The following is a 17,377-nucleotide window of genomic DNA, read 5'->3' as shown; positions in this document are numbered from 1 at the left end:
CCCGGGATTTGCAACGCCGCAAAAGGCAGTCAAACCCGTAGAACTAGCGCAATGATTAACCAGACTCCACGAGTGGGCACAACGCATTCTCTCCGCATTTTGCCTTGGAATTGAACTTTCTTTCAACCCCTGATCAGCCACCGTGCATAAAGGATTGACAGGGAATATATAGTAGGATGAGGAAAGGGGGAAGCTAAGGGTTCAAGGAGATTAGAAATTGAAATTGCATTGAGATTGCATTGCTCTGTGCGCAATGGGGTAAATTGCATGCTGAATGGATTTGCGACAAGCCCCTCATATGCAATCTAATTTGCGCGCTAGTTCGCCGCCGGAATGGTCGGACTGCATGGAGCAGGAGTCGGTTGTTCTCCACCGAAAGTTTCCATATGGGACTGGTTAGTGCGGTCCAGTGGACAATGTCAAGTGCCTCTGTATTGAATTTGTTCTATACTATATACAGTGGGCAATGTAGACTCTTGAAATGCGTGCGCTGAACGGGTTTGGCGGTTGTCGATCACGCGGGAACTTTTCTTTTGTGACGGTGGATCGACACTTTGCCCGAAGTGGAGAGCGGGATAGAGGATATTCGAGATAAGGATGATGTACGAAGTATGTATATTGAACTTCGAATGGTGTTGATGGTGATTTTCTAGGGTTGTAAGGACATGACTCGTGAATGTAGCCTTAAAGATGTGGCGCTGATAAGAGTTAGCGCATAACAACGAACTCTCACGTCAAGAAAAATGGGCAAATTTTAGCGAATGGTTCGTCATCAGGGAATTGAATATGGGAACTGGGGGTTTTTATAACTCACAAGATATTTTGATAACCGGCGTCTATAGCCTTGTAATTTAGCTCGATTTCTATATGGGCCAATAAATACCTTGGTAAACAAGTCGGGATTTAAATTTTCGATTCATTATCTCGATCGAAGGAAAAAAACAACATGACCCGTGTACCAATCAATGTCTTAGATCTGCGGGTATCTGTATCAGTCTGTGACATTGACAATAAAAAATTGTAGCGATACCCGACATAATAATATATACTGTGCCCAGGTATGTATGTACGACCTTAAGCGATTATACGAATAGATTAAGTTAAGGTGGAACTGGTTAACCATGGAACCATCACGGAGTGCCAGACTTCGGTTTCGAGCTGTTTCCAACGGAGTGATTCTCCACACAATACATACATTACAGTGATTACATATATTAGTACCTGGGCATACAAAGCTCAGTATACAAATTTAAAATAATGATAATAGTAACCTTGACACTGGAAGTACATTGGACAAATTATCATCATAACTATGTAAAGGTAAAAAGTACTTTATCATATGAATACTCAGTACTTTCTGTTTCGAATTGTGGATTCGTGGAGAAAAAGATAGCGTTGCACCTAAGTGACCGTGCAGCGGGACGCAGTGCCAGGCCGATCGGATAGCTCGCTAACTGATTCCTTCGCCCACGTTCTCTGCAGTTGCCTTGACAGGGGACATTCTTGAGGCAAGGTACCAGGTGACATCTTTGGACGTACAATATTGTACAATTACACAGGCCCTAAATATTATAACCTTATATTTACATATATCCATTACCTATATCTAGGTGCCTAACCAGAGAAAATAATTATACCTCGGACCTAGATAAGTAAGAGGATTTTCCAAGTCTTAGAATTATGTGAGAGCGTTGGAATGGGACGAATAGAAAGATTTAAATAGTTATGGAGATGTCTAAGAATATCAGCATTAAGGGGCCCGCAGTTGTGATTGGCACGTAAATTCGGTGGTCGGGCCCCTTTTATGCCTCAGGAGACCGATTGAGAAAAGTTCAAGGTATAATAAATTCTAGGTCAATGACAATGAACATTCACAATATATAAAAGGGTTCAAATTGATCGTGACCTATATACCGTGTAGGGAAGTATATACGTAACGACGTATGTAGCAGTTAAGAAGTACGTATTGAGGGCATGTGTACGTACTGAATGCTATCCACCTGCAATGTGTCCGCATAAGCATGATATTCAGGAGACAAAAGTGCATTTTCTTCATATTTTTATATTTCTATTTCCTATTTTCATTTCTATTTTCATTTCATTTAAAAAATATCCAGTTTTATTATATGTGTTTTATGTATTTTATTTTCATAAACCAACATAGTGAACATAGTGCCATCCGGATATCCCCTAATCTACGAGACTGTGAACGCCTTTGGGAAAACCCCTCCTATTTTCCCCTTCTCCACCCCCTTCTTCCTCTTCTCTTCCACTCCCCTTCTCTTGACACTTCTTTTTTTCTCTTGTGTCTGAAGGTTTCTTGGGGTTTCTGTTTTCTAGTTTTACTCTCTCTATCTCTCTCTTTTTTTCTTGTACATGGCTGTCTTACTCTAGAGACATCGCATCATCCATCGCTTTTCTCCGTCTCACCTTCGTTTTTTCTAACTCGCCTGGTTTCGAGTTTCTCATTCTTCACAGCGTCCTCTTTTTCCCCTTTTTAATTGTTGTTGTACCACTATAGTTTATGTCCACGTTATTAGCAGGTATGATCACCCCCTAGCTGACGCGGTCTCTTATCGATTCAACGTGCAGAAAACAAAAAAAAGCACAACCCCTTTCCCTGTCAAACTGCCACCCTGCGTTAATTGCGATCTTCTTTTGGATATGTATGGGGACTGATAGTTTCTTGGTCACAGCATCCTGTCTCGTTCTTTGGATCCTCATTTGACACGAACAACTCGGGCTTCCGGTCTTTCCTTTTGCGAGCGATCACGACCCCGGACATTCGTGATTCCCTTCCATTTCTTTTTTTGCAGGAGAGAACAATATGGCTGCGTTGGTCCAAACAATTCCGCAACAGAGTGGCACGGTACCTGTTCTTCAGACACGTCCTTCTTCATCATCAGGCACCTTCTCTTCTCCACAAAACCAGGCTTCTCGCATCCAGACTATGTCTTGGGCATCTTTCAACGGTGGTAACTCCGGGACCTATCGAGCAGGTCAACCGGCTGTGGCTCCCTATGCCTACAACCCCAACGCTCAAAATCATCAATCTTGGTCACCCCATCTCCGGCCAGAGCATCGCACATTTTCCGCACCCACCCCCCAAGGACCGGTGAATCCGATATATAACGGTGCCAGCCCCCGAACCCCCCATCTTGCAGCTGGTTCTGTATCAAATTCCTCATCAAACTCTTCATTCCGTTCCCATGGTTCCAAGGACGACAGCGCTCTCCCATCACGGCAACCCAGGACCGATCAGCCACTCCGCCCCCTGTCTACAGCCAATCTTCCTTCCCCCGTTATGAACGTCTCATCTCCAAAGCCATCTCCAAATCGGTATCGCCGCAGCAATCAACGCGCGGAGTCCGCTACTACATCATCTGCCCAGGCTCCAGTTCCCGTTCCGACCGTGGTCGTCGATGACATGAGCAGTCCCCGACCTGTTCGCCCGACCCTTCATAATCGGGTTTCAAGTGTGGATGATTCATCGCATGGGGAGAGAGCACAGCCTGAGCGATATAGGCGACGAAGCCTGGGCAACATAGACGTTTCGGCATATCCCAATCTACAACTGGATCTTCCGACGTCGTCTTCTTCCCAGCCCGGGTCCTACGACTTCATTTCATTTGATCAAAACCAACGACCGAGCTCATCTCACTCTCAGCGGAACAGCGTGGGCAGTGTCAACTCAGCACACTCGTCTGCTTCCTCGGTAGGAAAACCTGCCCATATGTATACAAATGACGAGCTAACGAGATTTTATCTACAGGCACGAGAAGGGACGCCAGATTCCACTGCCAGCAAGAGCAAGCCCGAGGAAAAACGTACGACCAAGCCATCTCCATTATCACAGCCGGCATCCACCGAACCCGAAGCTCCCAAATCCACTCCCAAATCCACTCCCCAAGCCACTCCCCAAGCCACTCCCCAAGCCACTCCCCGTAAAGCGACGCCGCCCCCGCTGGAATCCCCCGCCGCTAAGCGTCTCACCGATTTGAAGAATGACACCAAGCGCCCCGGAAAGTCACGCCTGCGGCGGGCATTCTCGTTCGGCAGTGCTTCCGAGCTCCTGAAGACATCTGCACAGAGCAATGCTGCCAAGCGAGAGGCATATGCCGTGGAACAGGCGCGACGTGAAGCCCTTCGAGAGCAATTGGGCCCTGAGCAGGCTGCAATTGCCGAGCAACAGGAGCTGAGTGGTCTGGGCGAGAACATTTACTCTGGCCAAGGCCACTTCTTTACTGGATCAAACGATAACCTATCAGTATCATCGACCGCCTCTTCAGCCTCAATGATGCTTCGAAAGATGGGCAAGGGTATGAAGAGATCCACTCGATCCTTGGTCGGCATGTTCCGACCCAAATCGGTGGCCAGCATCAGCTCCATTGACGGTGCAGCTCATGACGCTCCACCCCCGCAGATCACCGTGGTAAACGTCGAAGCTGAGCGGGAGAGCGTCGCTGTCAACCCAGACCCTGCAGATCTACCCCGCGGGGCTACAGTCTTCCCCAAGGTGGAAGGCAGTGCTGCCGAGGTCCGACGATCAGCCTCAATTCGTGAACGGGCCGCATCGGAGAACTCCCAATCGCGTAAAAGCATTGTAGGAGGAGACCGAGAGCGGGCAGATATTTTGGCTGGAATCCGAAAGGGAATCTTGAAGAGTATGTTCACTCCAAAACATCTACATATTTTTTGCAATACTAACACACCTCAGAAACCCATGTTGACTTTGGCATCTCCTCACCTACATACGCACTGGCCGGTGGTGACTCGCCGCACTCGAGTGCTCCCCCGACTCCCGATGAATCATCGCGGTCCCCCGCCCAAAATGACGCCGTGAAGATCGCCGGCGAGGATTACTTCCTCTCAAACGCAGGACGTTTCAACTCAGAGTCAAAGAGTGCCCCTTTGACACCGCAAGCCGTTGGCGGTAGAAATATCGTCTTCAGCCCTCGTATCCAGTTCCACGAAACCTGGCCTAGCGGCGAGTACGATCGTCGTGGTGAGATCGCTACCTGCAACCGTCTCACTCCCTTGCTTGCTCAGCAGATTCGGGAAGAGATCAACAACTTCAAAATGGTGAGTAGAATTTCTCTGCAGTATCTGACACTAGTACTGACAATCTCACAGGAGATGGAAGTACACGAAAATTCCAAGATCTACACACACTTCATTTAAGTTTTGGGCGGAAAGCTCTCGCGCTAGTGAATTGGCATCAGGTCAATTCACTCAGCTGCATTCTCGTCTTTAGACATGCATCCCTGGCGAAATATGGCGTTTGATGAAATTCAGTCGCAGTCGACAAATCGCAGATCTCGACAATCCGATACAAACCATCGATGGCCCGAAACGGCCCCGAAAAATTCCGGTGCTCTCGCACCAACAAAACCTGACTCGTTCCTCGATCTCTTCGATTTCGCGGACGTATCTGCAATCTAATGAATGTCCTCCATCCACTTGGACCCCTGTTCCTCACTGCTTTTCCTGTTTCGAACTTTTCCTCTCTTCCTGCATCGTGCATCTGAATCATTGTCATTGAGTATTGGGAGCGTGGATTACTGGACTTTTCTTCTTCTTTTTCTCTTGTCTTCTAGCACACGTCTTCTAGCACATTCATGGTCGTTCTGGGCCCTTTCATATCTGAGAATCCATTTGAGCCTTGGGCTTTTGTACTTGTTTTTAATGGTGGCTTAGTGCGTGAATTAATGGATGTCTTGAGCCCGTGTATCATCATGACTTGTAGTGCGTAGCTCGTGCTCTTCAAGGCTTGAATTCATTCCGATATAGTTACCATCTGTGGATGTAGATAATGTGTATGTGGGAAAACTAGCTGTATCCATGATTCCGTGAGATTTTTGACAAATGTTAGATCTTGCCCAACAAGCACAATGAAGGGCCGGCGCTAGGTTCGAAACATTGCTTCTTTAGCTATTCATTGGGCAACACAGTTTTTGATAAAGCCGAATGTTAAACCAGTCATAGATGATTGTGACCAAGGTGAGAGGGAAAAGTTGGTGTGTCTTGTTATCAGTGCCTAGGTGAATGGCATCAAGTTTAGGGCAATATTTTCTTGCTTTTCATAAACAGCTATGAACGTTAAGTATGCGGCACGGACATTATCCACACGGAAAAGCTCGTCATACATCTCAATCTTCTTTGATGCACGCTTCTGCAATCATGTGTACATTGTTTGAGCTTGAATGACGTTATAACCGGCACACTCACCCCGAGACATCGAAGCACCTAGGTATGCACGAAGGGACCGAACGGGATGAAGGGATCGGGAAACCGAGAGCATCGGCACCGGAGTTGACCTTGCATAATTAATATTTAGTTCTAATTTGAACGAGATGAGCATGGATAGTTACACCAGAATGCGAGGGGGCCTCGAGTCGTAAGGGAGTGAGCAAACTCTTGATAATTGTTGAATCTCGATTTGGGTTCCGTGAGATAGATGTCTCATATTAGTTCCCTTTTAATTAAGTGTCTGCAATCTACCATCGTATAATCATTGGGCTCAGGTCGATTATTCTTGTTCTGAATGGGGTTGTTACAAAACTTGATATGGCATCACTTCTACCTCATAATGCCCTAACTTGACTAGGTTTAACGGGTAAAGCCATGACAAATACGAATGAAGCTCCGCGTACATGTACCTAGGCATTGAATTTTTCGGTCCGGTTCTTGAACTTCGCATTTATACTTTAGAACGCCATATACCACTAGTGGAATCCAGCCTTTGATATTGATTTCTGTCGGTTCGAATTACCATTTAGTCCTATCAATGGCCAACCTTCGGAGCATCCAGCCCCCACGCTTGGTACCCCGGTTAGGTTAAGCCTTAAATAGGCTTGTATACCAAGTGATCTGTGTAACGCACCCCCACGCGGGATGATCTTTCTGGCAATGCAACCCAATGTCGGTTTCCTTTTACACTCTTCCATAGGCCTCCCCGCATGATGTGAAAGGGTCAAACTCGGGGTAAGTCCGGGGTCTAGCACTTCCCCGTCTTTATGTCCCCACTGAGTCCCGGGGCTTTCATACTATTGGCCTTGTATATCCCAGCCGTCTCCATTGGACTGGCTTTCCGAGTTATTTGCGGGGGAAGACACTGATTCGTTTGCTCTTGGCAGCATTGGGAATTGTTGGGGGTTGTAATGGTATCCCTACCCCGTTCTCGAGCATCTCAACCGCATAGCTACGGCTCTCAGGCCATTGGCTATCAACGCCACATGTCTTGATTCCGAAGGTTACAACTCGCCCCGAATTGCTGCCGAATGTCTCTTTCCACGTGGTACGTGTTTTTCTTTGTCTTTCTCCCCCTTATTATGCCCCTTACTTGCCCCGGAATCTTCTTATCAACCTTAGTCCATATTCATAGACCGAGACAAGCCGAGTGGCTTTGCTACTTAACTCAATTATTTCCCTTCGTTTCTGATACCTTTTGCTATTCCCCCAGGCGAGCGCAAGAATAGCCCATCATGTCTCCCAGAAATTCGGATATAGAAGTGGGGGATGTTGACAAGGCAGGCAGTCAAAATGTCGAAATCGTCGCCAACGCCGACAAGCCGAATCCCCAAAAGGAAGCACCTGCCTACGTCGCCAACCTAACGGCCGAAGAGCGCACGAAAGCCGAAAGGGCTTTGGTGCGCAAGATCGACATGCGACTGCTACCCATGATCATCATCATGTACATCCTGAATTACCTCGACCGAAACAATATTGCCTCAGCTCGATTGGCGGGCTTGGAAGAAGACCTAGGCCTAGTAGGTAACCAATTCGCAACCTGCGTCAGCATCTTGTTTGTTGGTTACCTGCTAATGCAGATCCCGTCCAACCTGATGCTAAACAAATTCGGCAAGCCGGCCCTATACCTCCCGATTGCGATGGTACTATGGGGTATCATATCTACTGCAACAGCTGCCGCTAAAAGCTATGCCGGTCTTGTGGTAATTCGATTCTTCCTTGGTTTCGTGGAGGCAGCCTACTTCCCAGGCTGTTTGTACTTCCTGAGCGCTTGGTATACCCGCAAGGAGCTGGGATTCCGTACTGCGGCGCTGTACTCGGGATCCTTGCTATCTGGCGCTTTCTCCGGCTTGATTGCGGCTGGAATTACAAGTAACATGGACCATGTCCTCGGACTACGTGCTTGGAGATGGCTGTTCATCATCGAAGGTGCTGTCACTATTGTGGTTGCTTTTGCTGCCATTTGGGTCCTGCCAAACTTTCCGCGTACCACTAGCTGGCTGTCAGAAGAAGAGAAAGAACTTGCGATTTGGCGCCTGGAAGAGGATATCGGCGAAGACGACTGGGTTGACAGCGAGCATCAAACCTTCCTCCACGGCGCCAAGCTCGCCTTCACTGATATCAAGACTTGGATTCTGATGCTCATGATCTTGTGTATCGTCTCTTCCGCTTCCGTGACCAACTTCTTCCCCACAGTTGTCAAAACCCTCAACTTCGGCAACATCGAGACTCTTCTACTTACCGCACCACCCTACTGCTTGGCAGTCATCTGTGCTTTCGCCAACGCATGGCACGCAGATCGGACGGGTGAAAGATACTTTCACGTCACGGCACCATTATACATCTCCGTCGTGGCGTTTATCATCGCAGCTACAACAACAGGCACGGCACCCCGCTATGTGGCAATGATGCTGATGGTGCCGTCTTTCTACGCGGGCTATGTCGTTGCCCTGGGCTGGATCTCGAACACTCTGCCCCGTCCTGCATCGAAGCGTGCTGCTGCACTCGCAGCTATCAATTGCGTTAGTAATGCTAGCAGTATCTACGCTAGCTACATGTACCCCAATAGCGATGCCCCACGCTTTGGTATGTATTCATCCCCTTCATCAATCATCCGAGCCATGAGTAATTGAGAACTAATTCTGGACCAGTGCCTGCTATGTCGGTCAATTGCGCAACGGCATTTATCGCTATTGTATCAGCAACCGTTCTCCGCTTCATGCTAGTCCGACTCAACAAGCAGCTTGACCGTGGCGAGGAGGTTGAGGGTGCTGTTCCTGGTGAGGGAAGCCGCCGTGGATTCCGGTTCTTGGTTTAAAAAGATATCATTCATTTTCAAGTCTTCTTATGTGCGCCATTGAAATAACTTTAGAGGGGTACAATTCAAATAACGACAGCTTTTGCTCCTTACGCAATATGTAGTTTCCACTCGATACATATACAAACTTCAACCCACTATAAATCCCCAACTAAGCGAATTTCACCCTCTCTTCAGTCCACTCAGGTCTCAAATCCTTAGTGTCCAAGGAAGCGACATCCAAGGAACTATCGGCAACATAGTTGACCCTCCAGTCAACACCAATACTAGCCCCCTCCTCAGTCTGTGCCCAAACAGCAACAGAAACCGTATTAGTACCCGCATAATCCAAAATACCCACAGGAACAGGATAAACAACCTGGTTCCCGATGAAGGGATTATAGCGACCATACTGATACCCATTGACAAACAATTGCGCACGATACTTATCCGTACCGGAGGGCGTAGAAAGAACAAACGAAATTGAAATGTCAGTGCCAGCAGGCAGATCGAGATCAATAGTGGTGCGGAAGAAGCGGACAGTAGCGCCCGTGAAGCTGAGAACAGAGCCAGTACTAGTTTCCTTCCAGGCCGAGTCATCATAGCCGGGAAGATGCCAGCCAACGCGTTCAGCGAAGAGGCCGTCTTCGTTATACACGCCGCGGACGGGGTCGAGATTTGATTCGCCGCCTGCGGTGCCGGCCAGACGCCAGTGTGTGAAGCCAGTTTCAGAGCCGAGGAGGTTGGCATCGAGGATTCCACGGGGGTTGAGGGCGCCGGTCGTTTCATCGTGGCCTGTGTCGTCGTGGACGATTAGGAGGACGTTAGGAGTTGTCGTGCTTAGCGTTGCGTTGGCGAAGGATAGGGTTAGATTTGCTTGAGAGATGGTGGCGTCGCCGAGATAGGAGTCGAGGAATTCGCCGTTGAGCCAGGCGGACCAGCCGCTGGTTGGTGTTAGTATCATTAATATAGAATTTTATGAGGACTTGTTCTTACAAGGCACTTCCTCCCTGCACGTTGATGAAGGCTCCGGTCGCCGTGCCGTTGAAGTATCCACGCCAGAGACGGACGCCGTTGTGGAAACCGTATTCGTCTGCGTAGAGAACAGGCAGGCTGGTTGGGGTTCGGGGATTCAGTGTCGTCATGTGGTCCGCATCTATGTGGATATTAGCCATCTGATATCATGGGCTGTGTTGTTCAGAGCCAAACCTACCAACCCAAGCAACGCCAGAGTCATCATATGCCGTAAATCGCTCTGGAAGACTGTCGTTCGACTTCCATGAAGAGAAAGCCGGCAGTTTCACAGATTTAGGGGCCTTGAGAGAAGCTTTCAGACTTCCATACTCAGTCGATTGAGTCGAGACCTTCTTTCCATTCCAAGTGACGGACTTCACACTCTTAGGAGCGAACACCTCCAGCGAAGTCGCGTTGACGACATCACCGGTGATAGCAAGCTTAGAACCCGAGAGCTTAGCACCTCGGACAAGGTATGGGCCAAGAACGAGAACTGAGAAAAAGTCAGCGTTTGGGCTTTTGAGGATAGCAAGTAAACATACCACTTTCCGTCTCCGGAACGAATGGATCTTCCGTGAGAGCTGGAGCCCAGAATTCGTACGCTGAGGTCCTATCAAGCACAACGACTCGGACGCCATCGTCAAATTCCAATACAGTGATGCCATTGGACTGTGTGAAAGACGTCGTCAAGCCGCCGTGCTCTTTCACGAATTTCACCTTCGAACAGCCCTGGCACTTCTCGATAGAACCCTTCTTCGCGCCCTTGATGTTGAACTCACCCGACTCGCCCGTCGGAACCCAGAGCACAAGGGTAGGCTTCTTGTCAAAGACAGCATAGGTAAGAACCTCGGCAGTGGAGTACAGCAATGTCTTTCCACCGAACGTGAAATCCGTCACAATAATCTTCGACTGATGTCCATTCAATCGAATAGAACTAGCATGTTTGGGAACATTCAACGAGCCGACAGAAGTGTTAACCTTCAGATGGAAAGCCTCATTAGTCGAAATCGAAGTATTAGTATGGAAAGTCGCATAGAACGCCGCATTAGTCTCTGGATTCCTGAGCTCAAAGGCCTTCACGGCGGCGTTGTCCGTATACTGCGTTCCATTACCAATCAACTCAGTCATCGTAAGATCCGCCGCAGAGCGAGTAAACAGCGCCAGCAATTTTGTCTCGTGATACTTCGACCAGATAGAGCGATCCTCGGAGATAGGCGCCGAGTAATCGTAGCTCGTGGCCGTGACGGGCGCAGCCATCGCGCCGTGGTTCTGCCCACCAAACATCATGTACAGAGACATGGCGGTGACGCGCTGTCCGATGTTCCAGCGGTAGAAGAGATTGGCGAAGTCATCGCCGATGTCGCCGGGACAGCCGCCTTCAGGTCCGCCCCAGGGGTTGTAGGAACCGCCTTGGAACTCGGGCATAAAGCTTGGCATGTTGGGCTGGGATTCTTGGAAGTAACTGTAATAGTCCATGACTTGGAAGGGGACGTAGGCGCCGTTGGTGGAGGTGCATTGGCTCAAATCGCAGGTCCAGCACTTGAGAATGTTAGCTTTTCTTTTCTTTTCTTTTCTTTCCTGTATCCTGGGAACAGATACTCACCGAAGGGTACGAATCCACGCCGGCGACATCGACATTTCCACCTTCGTTGGACCAATCCTTGCCCCAAGAGTGGGAGTTCATGTTGGGATCATTAGCTGTCAAGGGAACAGTGATGCCATTCTTCCTGGCATTGGCCTCAAGCAACTCCATATAATTGATAGCGGTATCATTGGGCACGCGCAGCGAAGCATCAGACAGCCATTGATTGCCATACTCATTCTCAATCTGATAACAAATCGAATTATGACCATCAGTAACCTGATATTTCGAAGTGATGGTAGACATCTCAGTGAAATACGGGGTCCACGCCTTCGTATACCGAGTATCATTGTTCCTCAGCGTGCCATATTCACCCGTAGTAAGCCAAAGCGGGAAGCCACCAGCATTGGCTTCGGCATTGACATACGGTCCTGGACGAACGATGATATATAGGCCGAGCTCCTTGGCAAGCTCGAAGATGGGAACGATGTCGTGGGCGCCGGTGGTGAAGTCGATCGTGCTATTGTTCGGGGCGTGGTAGGCCCAGCTGGAGTAGAAGGCGAAAGCCGTGAAGCCGGCTGCTTTGATTTTCTCGAGAATATCGCGCCATAGTGCTGGGACGGGGATGCGCCAGTAGTGGAATTCTCCGCTGAAGATGAAGATTCGCTGGTCATTGATCTGGAAGCTGTAGTGGTCCCATTGGACGACGGTGTTAAGGCCATTGTCTTGGAGAGGCCATTGGGTTTGGTCTTCTGCCTGTATTGAGACTCCGAGACAGGCGAAGAGCAAGAGCAGGCAATTGAAGAGGCGCGCCATCTTGGACTTCGAGCCGCGGAATTGCGCTTTGGGATATCCTTTGCGGCGATCATGGTTAATTTATACTGTCCCCGTGTATTTTTTGCTCTCATTATTTTGCCTCATCCTATATTGAGCGAGGGGTATTCCATGCACAAATCAGCCACATCGATATTAGAGTACAGGCACCGGTGTTTTGCCGTAGTTTAAGCGAGACAATGTCGTCGGTTTTCCCTCTCTCGCGCGCTGCATTTGTCGAATTTCCGGCGTTTGCTCTAGGTTTTTCCGCCATTCACGATGCGAATTGGCAGCTTTAGCGTGGATGTTACTCCGAAGTGGAGTGTTGTGGATCGTGGAGAAGGGAGTGTAATCTTGTAAAACATACGTATTTTGAGAAGACGAAGAGAAGGCAATCAAGATAACTACTTTTGTGCTAAAATACAAACCGGGAATTCGTGATAACCCGGCGACAATGTAAAAAAATAATAAAAAAGTAATAACAAAAAGCTCGAAAAACATCAGACGCTGTAAAAGCAATCAAAATCCACTCTAGTTCCAAGACGAACGGGAATAGTCTTAATGCAGGAAAAGCCGTTGGCCCCGTAGGCCCCGTGATCCGATACATAAAGCCATTACAACCGATCAATTCGATATTTTTATTCCAAACTCCGAAGTCATGCGGTACGGCACTATAGGCATTCAAGCATTGTTATCAAGGACACCGAAAGGGTTCTCGACATCGACTTTAGTAGTGGGAGAGGAACCCTTCTCAGCCTTGCTTTTCTTGGCCCCCTTCTTCGAAGGCACGGTAGCGAAGCCCTCTTCAGACTCCGACCGACTAGCGGAAGCCGAAGCCTTCTTGGAAGCAGCCGAGCGCGTGCGGACAGGCGAGTCGGGGACCGAAGCATCGGCGATCTTCTGCACACGAGCCTTCATCACCTCGTCATCGGTGGTGAACTCGCTGTTCTCGCCCTCAATGGCAGCCTTGCGGATCTCCCGGCTGAGACTCTTCAATGCGTCCATACCGGCCTTCTCGGCGGCCTCCATGTGGGTGGGCTGCTTGATGCCTGTGTCCTTGCGGTTCAAGTAGGAACGCACGAAGAAACGCGCGAACAGGTAGGTCAGAGGGAGGAGGTAAGAGACGTTCAGCCAGATGGCAAAGGCCTGCCCGGTTGTATCCATGCAGGTCACCATCTGCTGGGAGTAGCCGGATTGCTGCACTGGGGCGGCGTGGAAAGTGCCGACGTTCTCGGCGATACCCTCTGCACCTGCGGCGCGGAAGGCAAGCTTCTTCAACCAGGGGATTGTGCCGGTTTCGATAGAGGCTGCGGCAGAGGCAGCTGCGGAGAGCTGGTTCAGAACTGCGCTGCCAGATGGGTAGGGAATTGTGTAGTGGACGAAGAGGTAGGCGGCGGCCATGTTGGTTCCAAAAACGAATTGGGTAATTTGCATAGTGGTCAAGCTACGCTTGATGGGGTTGGGGACGCGGATGCGGAGGGCTGTGAGGGTATAGTATGTGTACTAGAAGGAAGGGAGAGTTAGCATATGGGTTCGGCGGAGGATTGCGCGTGTTCGACTTACCATCATGGCGTGAATAGCGGAGTTCACCAGACAGAAGATCCAGATAGGAGGAGCCATGTAGCGGATACCAGCCCACATACACATCATAGCTCCAGCATGGTGGTAGGTCTGCAGGGTTGAGCTCTTCTTGCCCTTAGCCAAGATAATTGCGGTATCAACGACCTCATAGAACTTGGAAAGGTAGAAGAGCCAGCCGAAGTATGCCAGACCCTGGTTCCAGAGACGACCGACATCTGTGGGGTCAGGCGTACCGTTCGTCAGGTGGAAGGAAGAGTTGGGAATGGACCATTGGTTGGTAATGGGGCTGTAGGTAGCAGCGTTGCCGTACCCACGAGGCCCGTTGATTTTACACAGGGAATCCACAACACCAACCAAGCCATGGGCATCATCGCGGTCCGGGAAAGAGCTGCGGAAGGCCTGGAACATGCCGACGAAAGTCCACGCAGAGTACACAGCCAGGAAGACATTGTGAAGAACCACGAACAGCTTGAACAGGCGCGTGTTGCTGAACGCGTAGGGCTTATACCCCCGACTCTTATTGATGCGATTGATCAACACTACGGTGATCGCATAGACACTAGCAATTGTAATTGGGACGCGCACATCGAGGAGCTGGTTATAGAGGTCATTCGGAATGTTGAATGGTTGCTTCCATGTTGCAGTGTCGACGTGAGGAGCGGGAATGGTCACTGGGAGCTCATTGGGAGGGAAGCTCAGAAGGGAAGCAGGTGGCAGACCAATGCGGACAGTGGCCTGGCCAAATTCGGTGGGCACATTGAAGTCGTACATGGTCCCTATAGTAAGAACAATATGCGTCAATATAGCGCACGTTGTAGCAAGGGAGGATCAAAAGAATAATCTAGAGAAAAGGAAAAAAAAAGAAGTAGAGCTCCACAGATAAAGTGCCATGTTTAAATTCTCAACAAGGCAATCCGCGATCGATGATCCTTCTATAGTGGGGCTCAACGTTTGTTGGGAAACTTGGCTTCAGCCGAGGTTGAATACTCGCCACTCTGTAATGATTCATTCTTGAGTCTTCGAATTGCATAGAAATACTCAAGTGAACAGAGTCAGAAGAAGTGAGTTCAAAATTGATTTCGAGCCCTTATTTCATAGAATATTCGACTATCCCTTTCAATCGGACAAGATGGACTTGAGAGATTCAAGCAAGAAAAAGGTGCCAAGTTGGTAAACTGAGACAATTGATCAAAATTGTTGCACTAGAAAAAAAAACACTCTAGGCAACCTTCCACCAATCCCTTAGATATTGACAGGTTGAGGTGACACAACATCTAACTTGGCACCTGCATCTTCAAGAAATGTTCCGGGGGCTTCCAAGGAGAATAGATGACTAAGCACATTAGCGACAAACAGAGGTCTCAAGGTCAATGCGATTGCATATTCAGACGATCTTTTGGGATCAGCTGCTTGTTGGGGATGTTATAAACCACTCTGGTTGTCCCAACATACCAAGAATGTGCAATCAGATATACCCTACAAGAATCAGACGGCCAACCGGATCGTCACATGCGGCCTCGGTCATATCGAGGAGATAGGGTGAAAGGGACTATAGTACAGCCTATGAGAGATCTACAAAGCTCGTCATACTATCAAATTCGTTCGATATCGTCTATAACGCCCTAACTCCCGAAATGTCCTGTGCTATTTACAGCTAAAAGTACACATCAGCGGGGCCTGGTATCGTGGGGAATCGGCGGAGGCGCAGGGGATGAGGGCGCATCCACAGCGGGCGCACGAAACTCCGCTCGCTTGGGCGGAGGTGGGGGAGGGGCTTTCTTGCGCTGTGCTTGACTCTGGAGATCTTCAGCAGGCGACGCAGGAGCACTAGGTTGCGCGATGGAACTAGGGCGAGCAGGTGGACGTGGAATCCGCTTGTTGGCGTCGTTGGAGAACTTGCGATCTTCCACAAAGGTGTTGAAGCGCGATGTGACGCCGCCCCATTTCTCTTTGCCCATTTCGATCTTGTCTGCATGACGCTCGCGGAAGTCTTGGACCGAGGAAGAGCCACGGGCGGGCTCTGCTGGTTCTAGATTCATGCTTGATGTGCTGGACGCGGGCCGGGCCGGCGGGGTAGGCGCTGGGGAGCCCGTGAGACGAGACTTGTAGCCGTTTAGCTTGTTCTTGCCTGCATCGATAGAATCTGCATGACGCTCGCGGAAATCGCTATACTTCTGTTTGCCGGAGTCGATGGTGTCTGCGTGGCGTTCACGGAAGTCACCGTACTTCTGTTTTCCCGAGTCGATTGTGTCGGCATGGCGCTCGCGGAAATCTCCAGCCTTCTGTTTACCAGAATCAATCGTATCCGCGTGGCGTTCACGGAAATCACTGTACTTCTGCTTTCCAGCATCAATCTTGTCCCCATGACGCTCACGGAAGTTTTGTAGCGAGTCTGTGGTCGAGGACCGGGCGGGTGGGGCAGGTGCCGAGGGAGACCTTGAGCCAGTGCTCATCTGCGAGAATCGAGACTGCAACTCATTTACGGGCGCGTTTGCAGGCGATTGGCGACCCTTTCCCCCAATCCCAAATCCGGGGACCGAAACGCCAGCGTTTGCGAGGCGGGACGAGGCGTCTTGATTGATATAATCATGGGAGACCACTGGTGCGGAGTAAGCGGGGGGCGGGTCGGAGCTGGGAGAGCCACTGCGGGCTGGAAGTCGAGGTGGAGGTTTTGGCGGCTGAGGTTTTGAGACTGAGCTCGTTGAAGCGGGACTCGCAGAGTTTATCCGGCGGGGTGGCGGAGGGAGGTTGTCTGTAGATAGACCGGTCGTGTCCACGCGATAGGGGACCGGAGGCGGAGGAGGTCTCTGGGATTCTTCTTCTTCCTCGGCAGCCGCTTGCTGGCGATGCACCTCCTGGGTCTCGATCTGATCCTGGGACAACGGGGCTCCTAGGCCCCGCCGGTCGGGGGTTGTCTGATTTGGCACCGCAGCTGCTCCGTGGTAATTGATATGCTTGGGAGGGGGACCGAAAGAAGAAGGGTCTTTTAGGGAGGAGATTGGTTGGGAGACATGCTCAGATTTGTCGTCTTTGTCAGAGTCCCTGGGGCCTTTCCCCATCCATCCAGCCTAGCCAGTAGAGGTCGATGTTAATGACTGAATTGTAAGTCTGCGAGGGGTGACCTTACCACTTGATCGATTCCTTTGAAATCACCGCGCCAGCTTTCCTTTTTACCATCCTTGCCCTTGGGATGCCAGCCACCTTTCATAACATCGCGTAACCCACTCATTATGTATGTTGCAGAGTGTGGGGATGACAGTCTTCAAGTGGTTGACTGACGACGATATCCCCACTCGATCACGTGAGATCCCAATCAAGCATTTGATCAGCGAACAGAAGTT

At 49.7% G+C, this 17,377-nt stretch overlaps 6 protein-coding genes across 6 annotated transcripts; 2 read left to right on the top strand and 4 right to left on the bottom strand.

Annotated features, from left to right (window-relative positions):
* Positions 1–2,827: 2,827 nt before the first annotated feature.
* Positions 2,828–5,181, top strand: N7529_004270 (uncharacterized protein; the record flags this gene model as incomplete). Its single annotated transcript, XM_057239797.1, has 3 exons — positions 2,828–3,715; positions 3,773–4,664; positions 4,718–5,181. 3 exons carry the CDS (start codon positions 2,828–2,830, stop codon positions 5,179–5,181), a joined length of 2,244 nt encoding a protein of 747 aa, XP_057099092.1.
* Positions 5,182–7,484: 2,303 nt separating this feature from the next.
* N7529_004269 (putative MFS transporter) lies at positions 7,485–9,067 on the top strand (the record flags this gene model as incomplete). Its single annotated transcript, XM_057239796.1, has 2 exons — positions 7,485–8,835; positions 8,901–9,067. The coding sequence occupies 2 exons, from the start codon at positions 7,485–7,487 to the stop codon at positions 9,065–9,067; spliced, it is 1,518 nt and encodes a 505-aa protein (XP_057099091.1).
* A 151-nt stretch (positions 9,068–9,218) lies between these two features.
* Positions 9,219–12,458, bottom strand: N7529_004268 (glycoside hydrolase family 35 protein; the record flags this gene model as incomplete). The annotated part of the gene is made up of 5 exons (XM_057239795.1): positions 9,219–9,990; positions 10,043–10,202; positions 10,260–10,553; positions 10,603–11,599; positions 11,664–12,458. 5 exons carry the CDS (start codon positions 12,456–12,458, stop codon positions 9,219–9,221), a joined length of 3,018 nt encoding a protein of 1,005 aa, XP_057099090.1.
* Positions 12,459–13,136: 678 nt separating this feature from the next.
* N7529_004267 (elongation of very long chain fatty acids protein) lies at positions 13,137–14,807 on the bottom strand (the record flags this gene model as incomplete). The annotated part of the gene is made up of 2 exons (XM_057239794.1): positions 13,137–13,958; positions 14,019–14,807. 2 exons carry the CDS (start codon positions 14,805–14,807, stop codon positions 13,137–13,139), a joined length of 1,611 nt encoding a protein of 536 aa, XP_057099089.1.
* Positions 14,808–15,278: 471 nt separating this feature from the next.
* On the bottom strand, positions 15,279–15,561 carry N7529_004266 (uncharacterized protein; the record flags this gene model as incomplete). The annotated part of the gene is made up of 2 exons (XM_057239793.1): positions 15,279–15,429; positions 15,512–15,561. 2 exons carry the CDS (start codon positions 15,559–15,561, stop codon positions 15,279–15,281), a joined length of 201 nt encoding a protein of 66 aa, XP_057099088.1.
* A 142-nt stretch (positions 15,562–15,703) lies between these two features.
* N7529_004265 (uncharacterized protein) lies at positions 15,704–17,265 on the bottom strand (the record flags this gene model as incomplete). The annotated part of the gene is made up of 2 exons (XM_057239792.1): positions 15,704–17,104; positions 17,164–17,265. The coding sequence occupies 2 exons, from the start codon at positions 17,263–17,265 to the stop codon at positions 15,704–15,706; spliced, it is 1,503 nt and encodes a 500-aa protein (XP_057099087.1).
* Positions 17,266–17,377: the final 112 nt, after the last annotated feature.

The sequence above is a fragment of the Penicillium soppii genome (assembly GCF_028829465.1).
Source record: "Penicillium soppii strain IBT 18220 chromosome Unknown utg000004l, whole genome shotgun sequence".
Lineage (NCBI taxonomy): Eukaryota > Fungi > Ascomycota > Eurotiomycetes > Eurotiales > Aspergillaceae > Penicillium > Penicillium soppii.
This window is presented reverse-complemented; position numbering and strand designations above follow the sequence as displayed.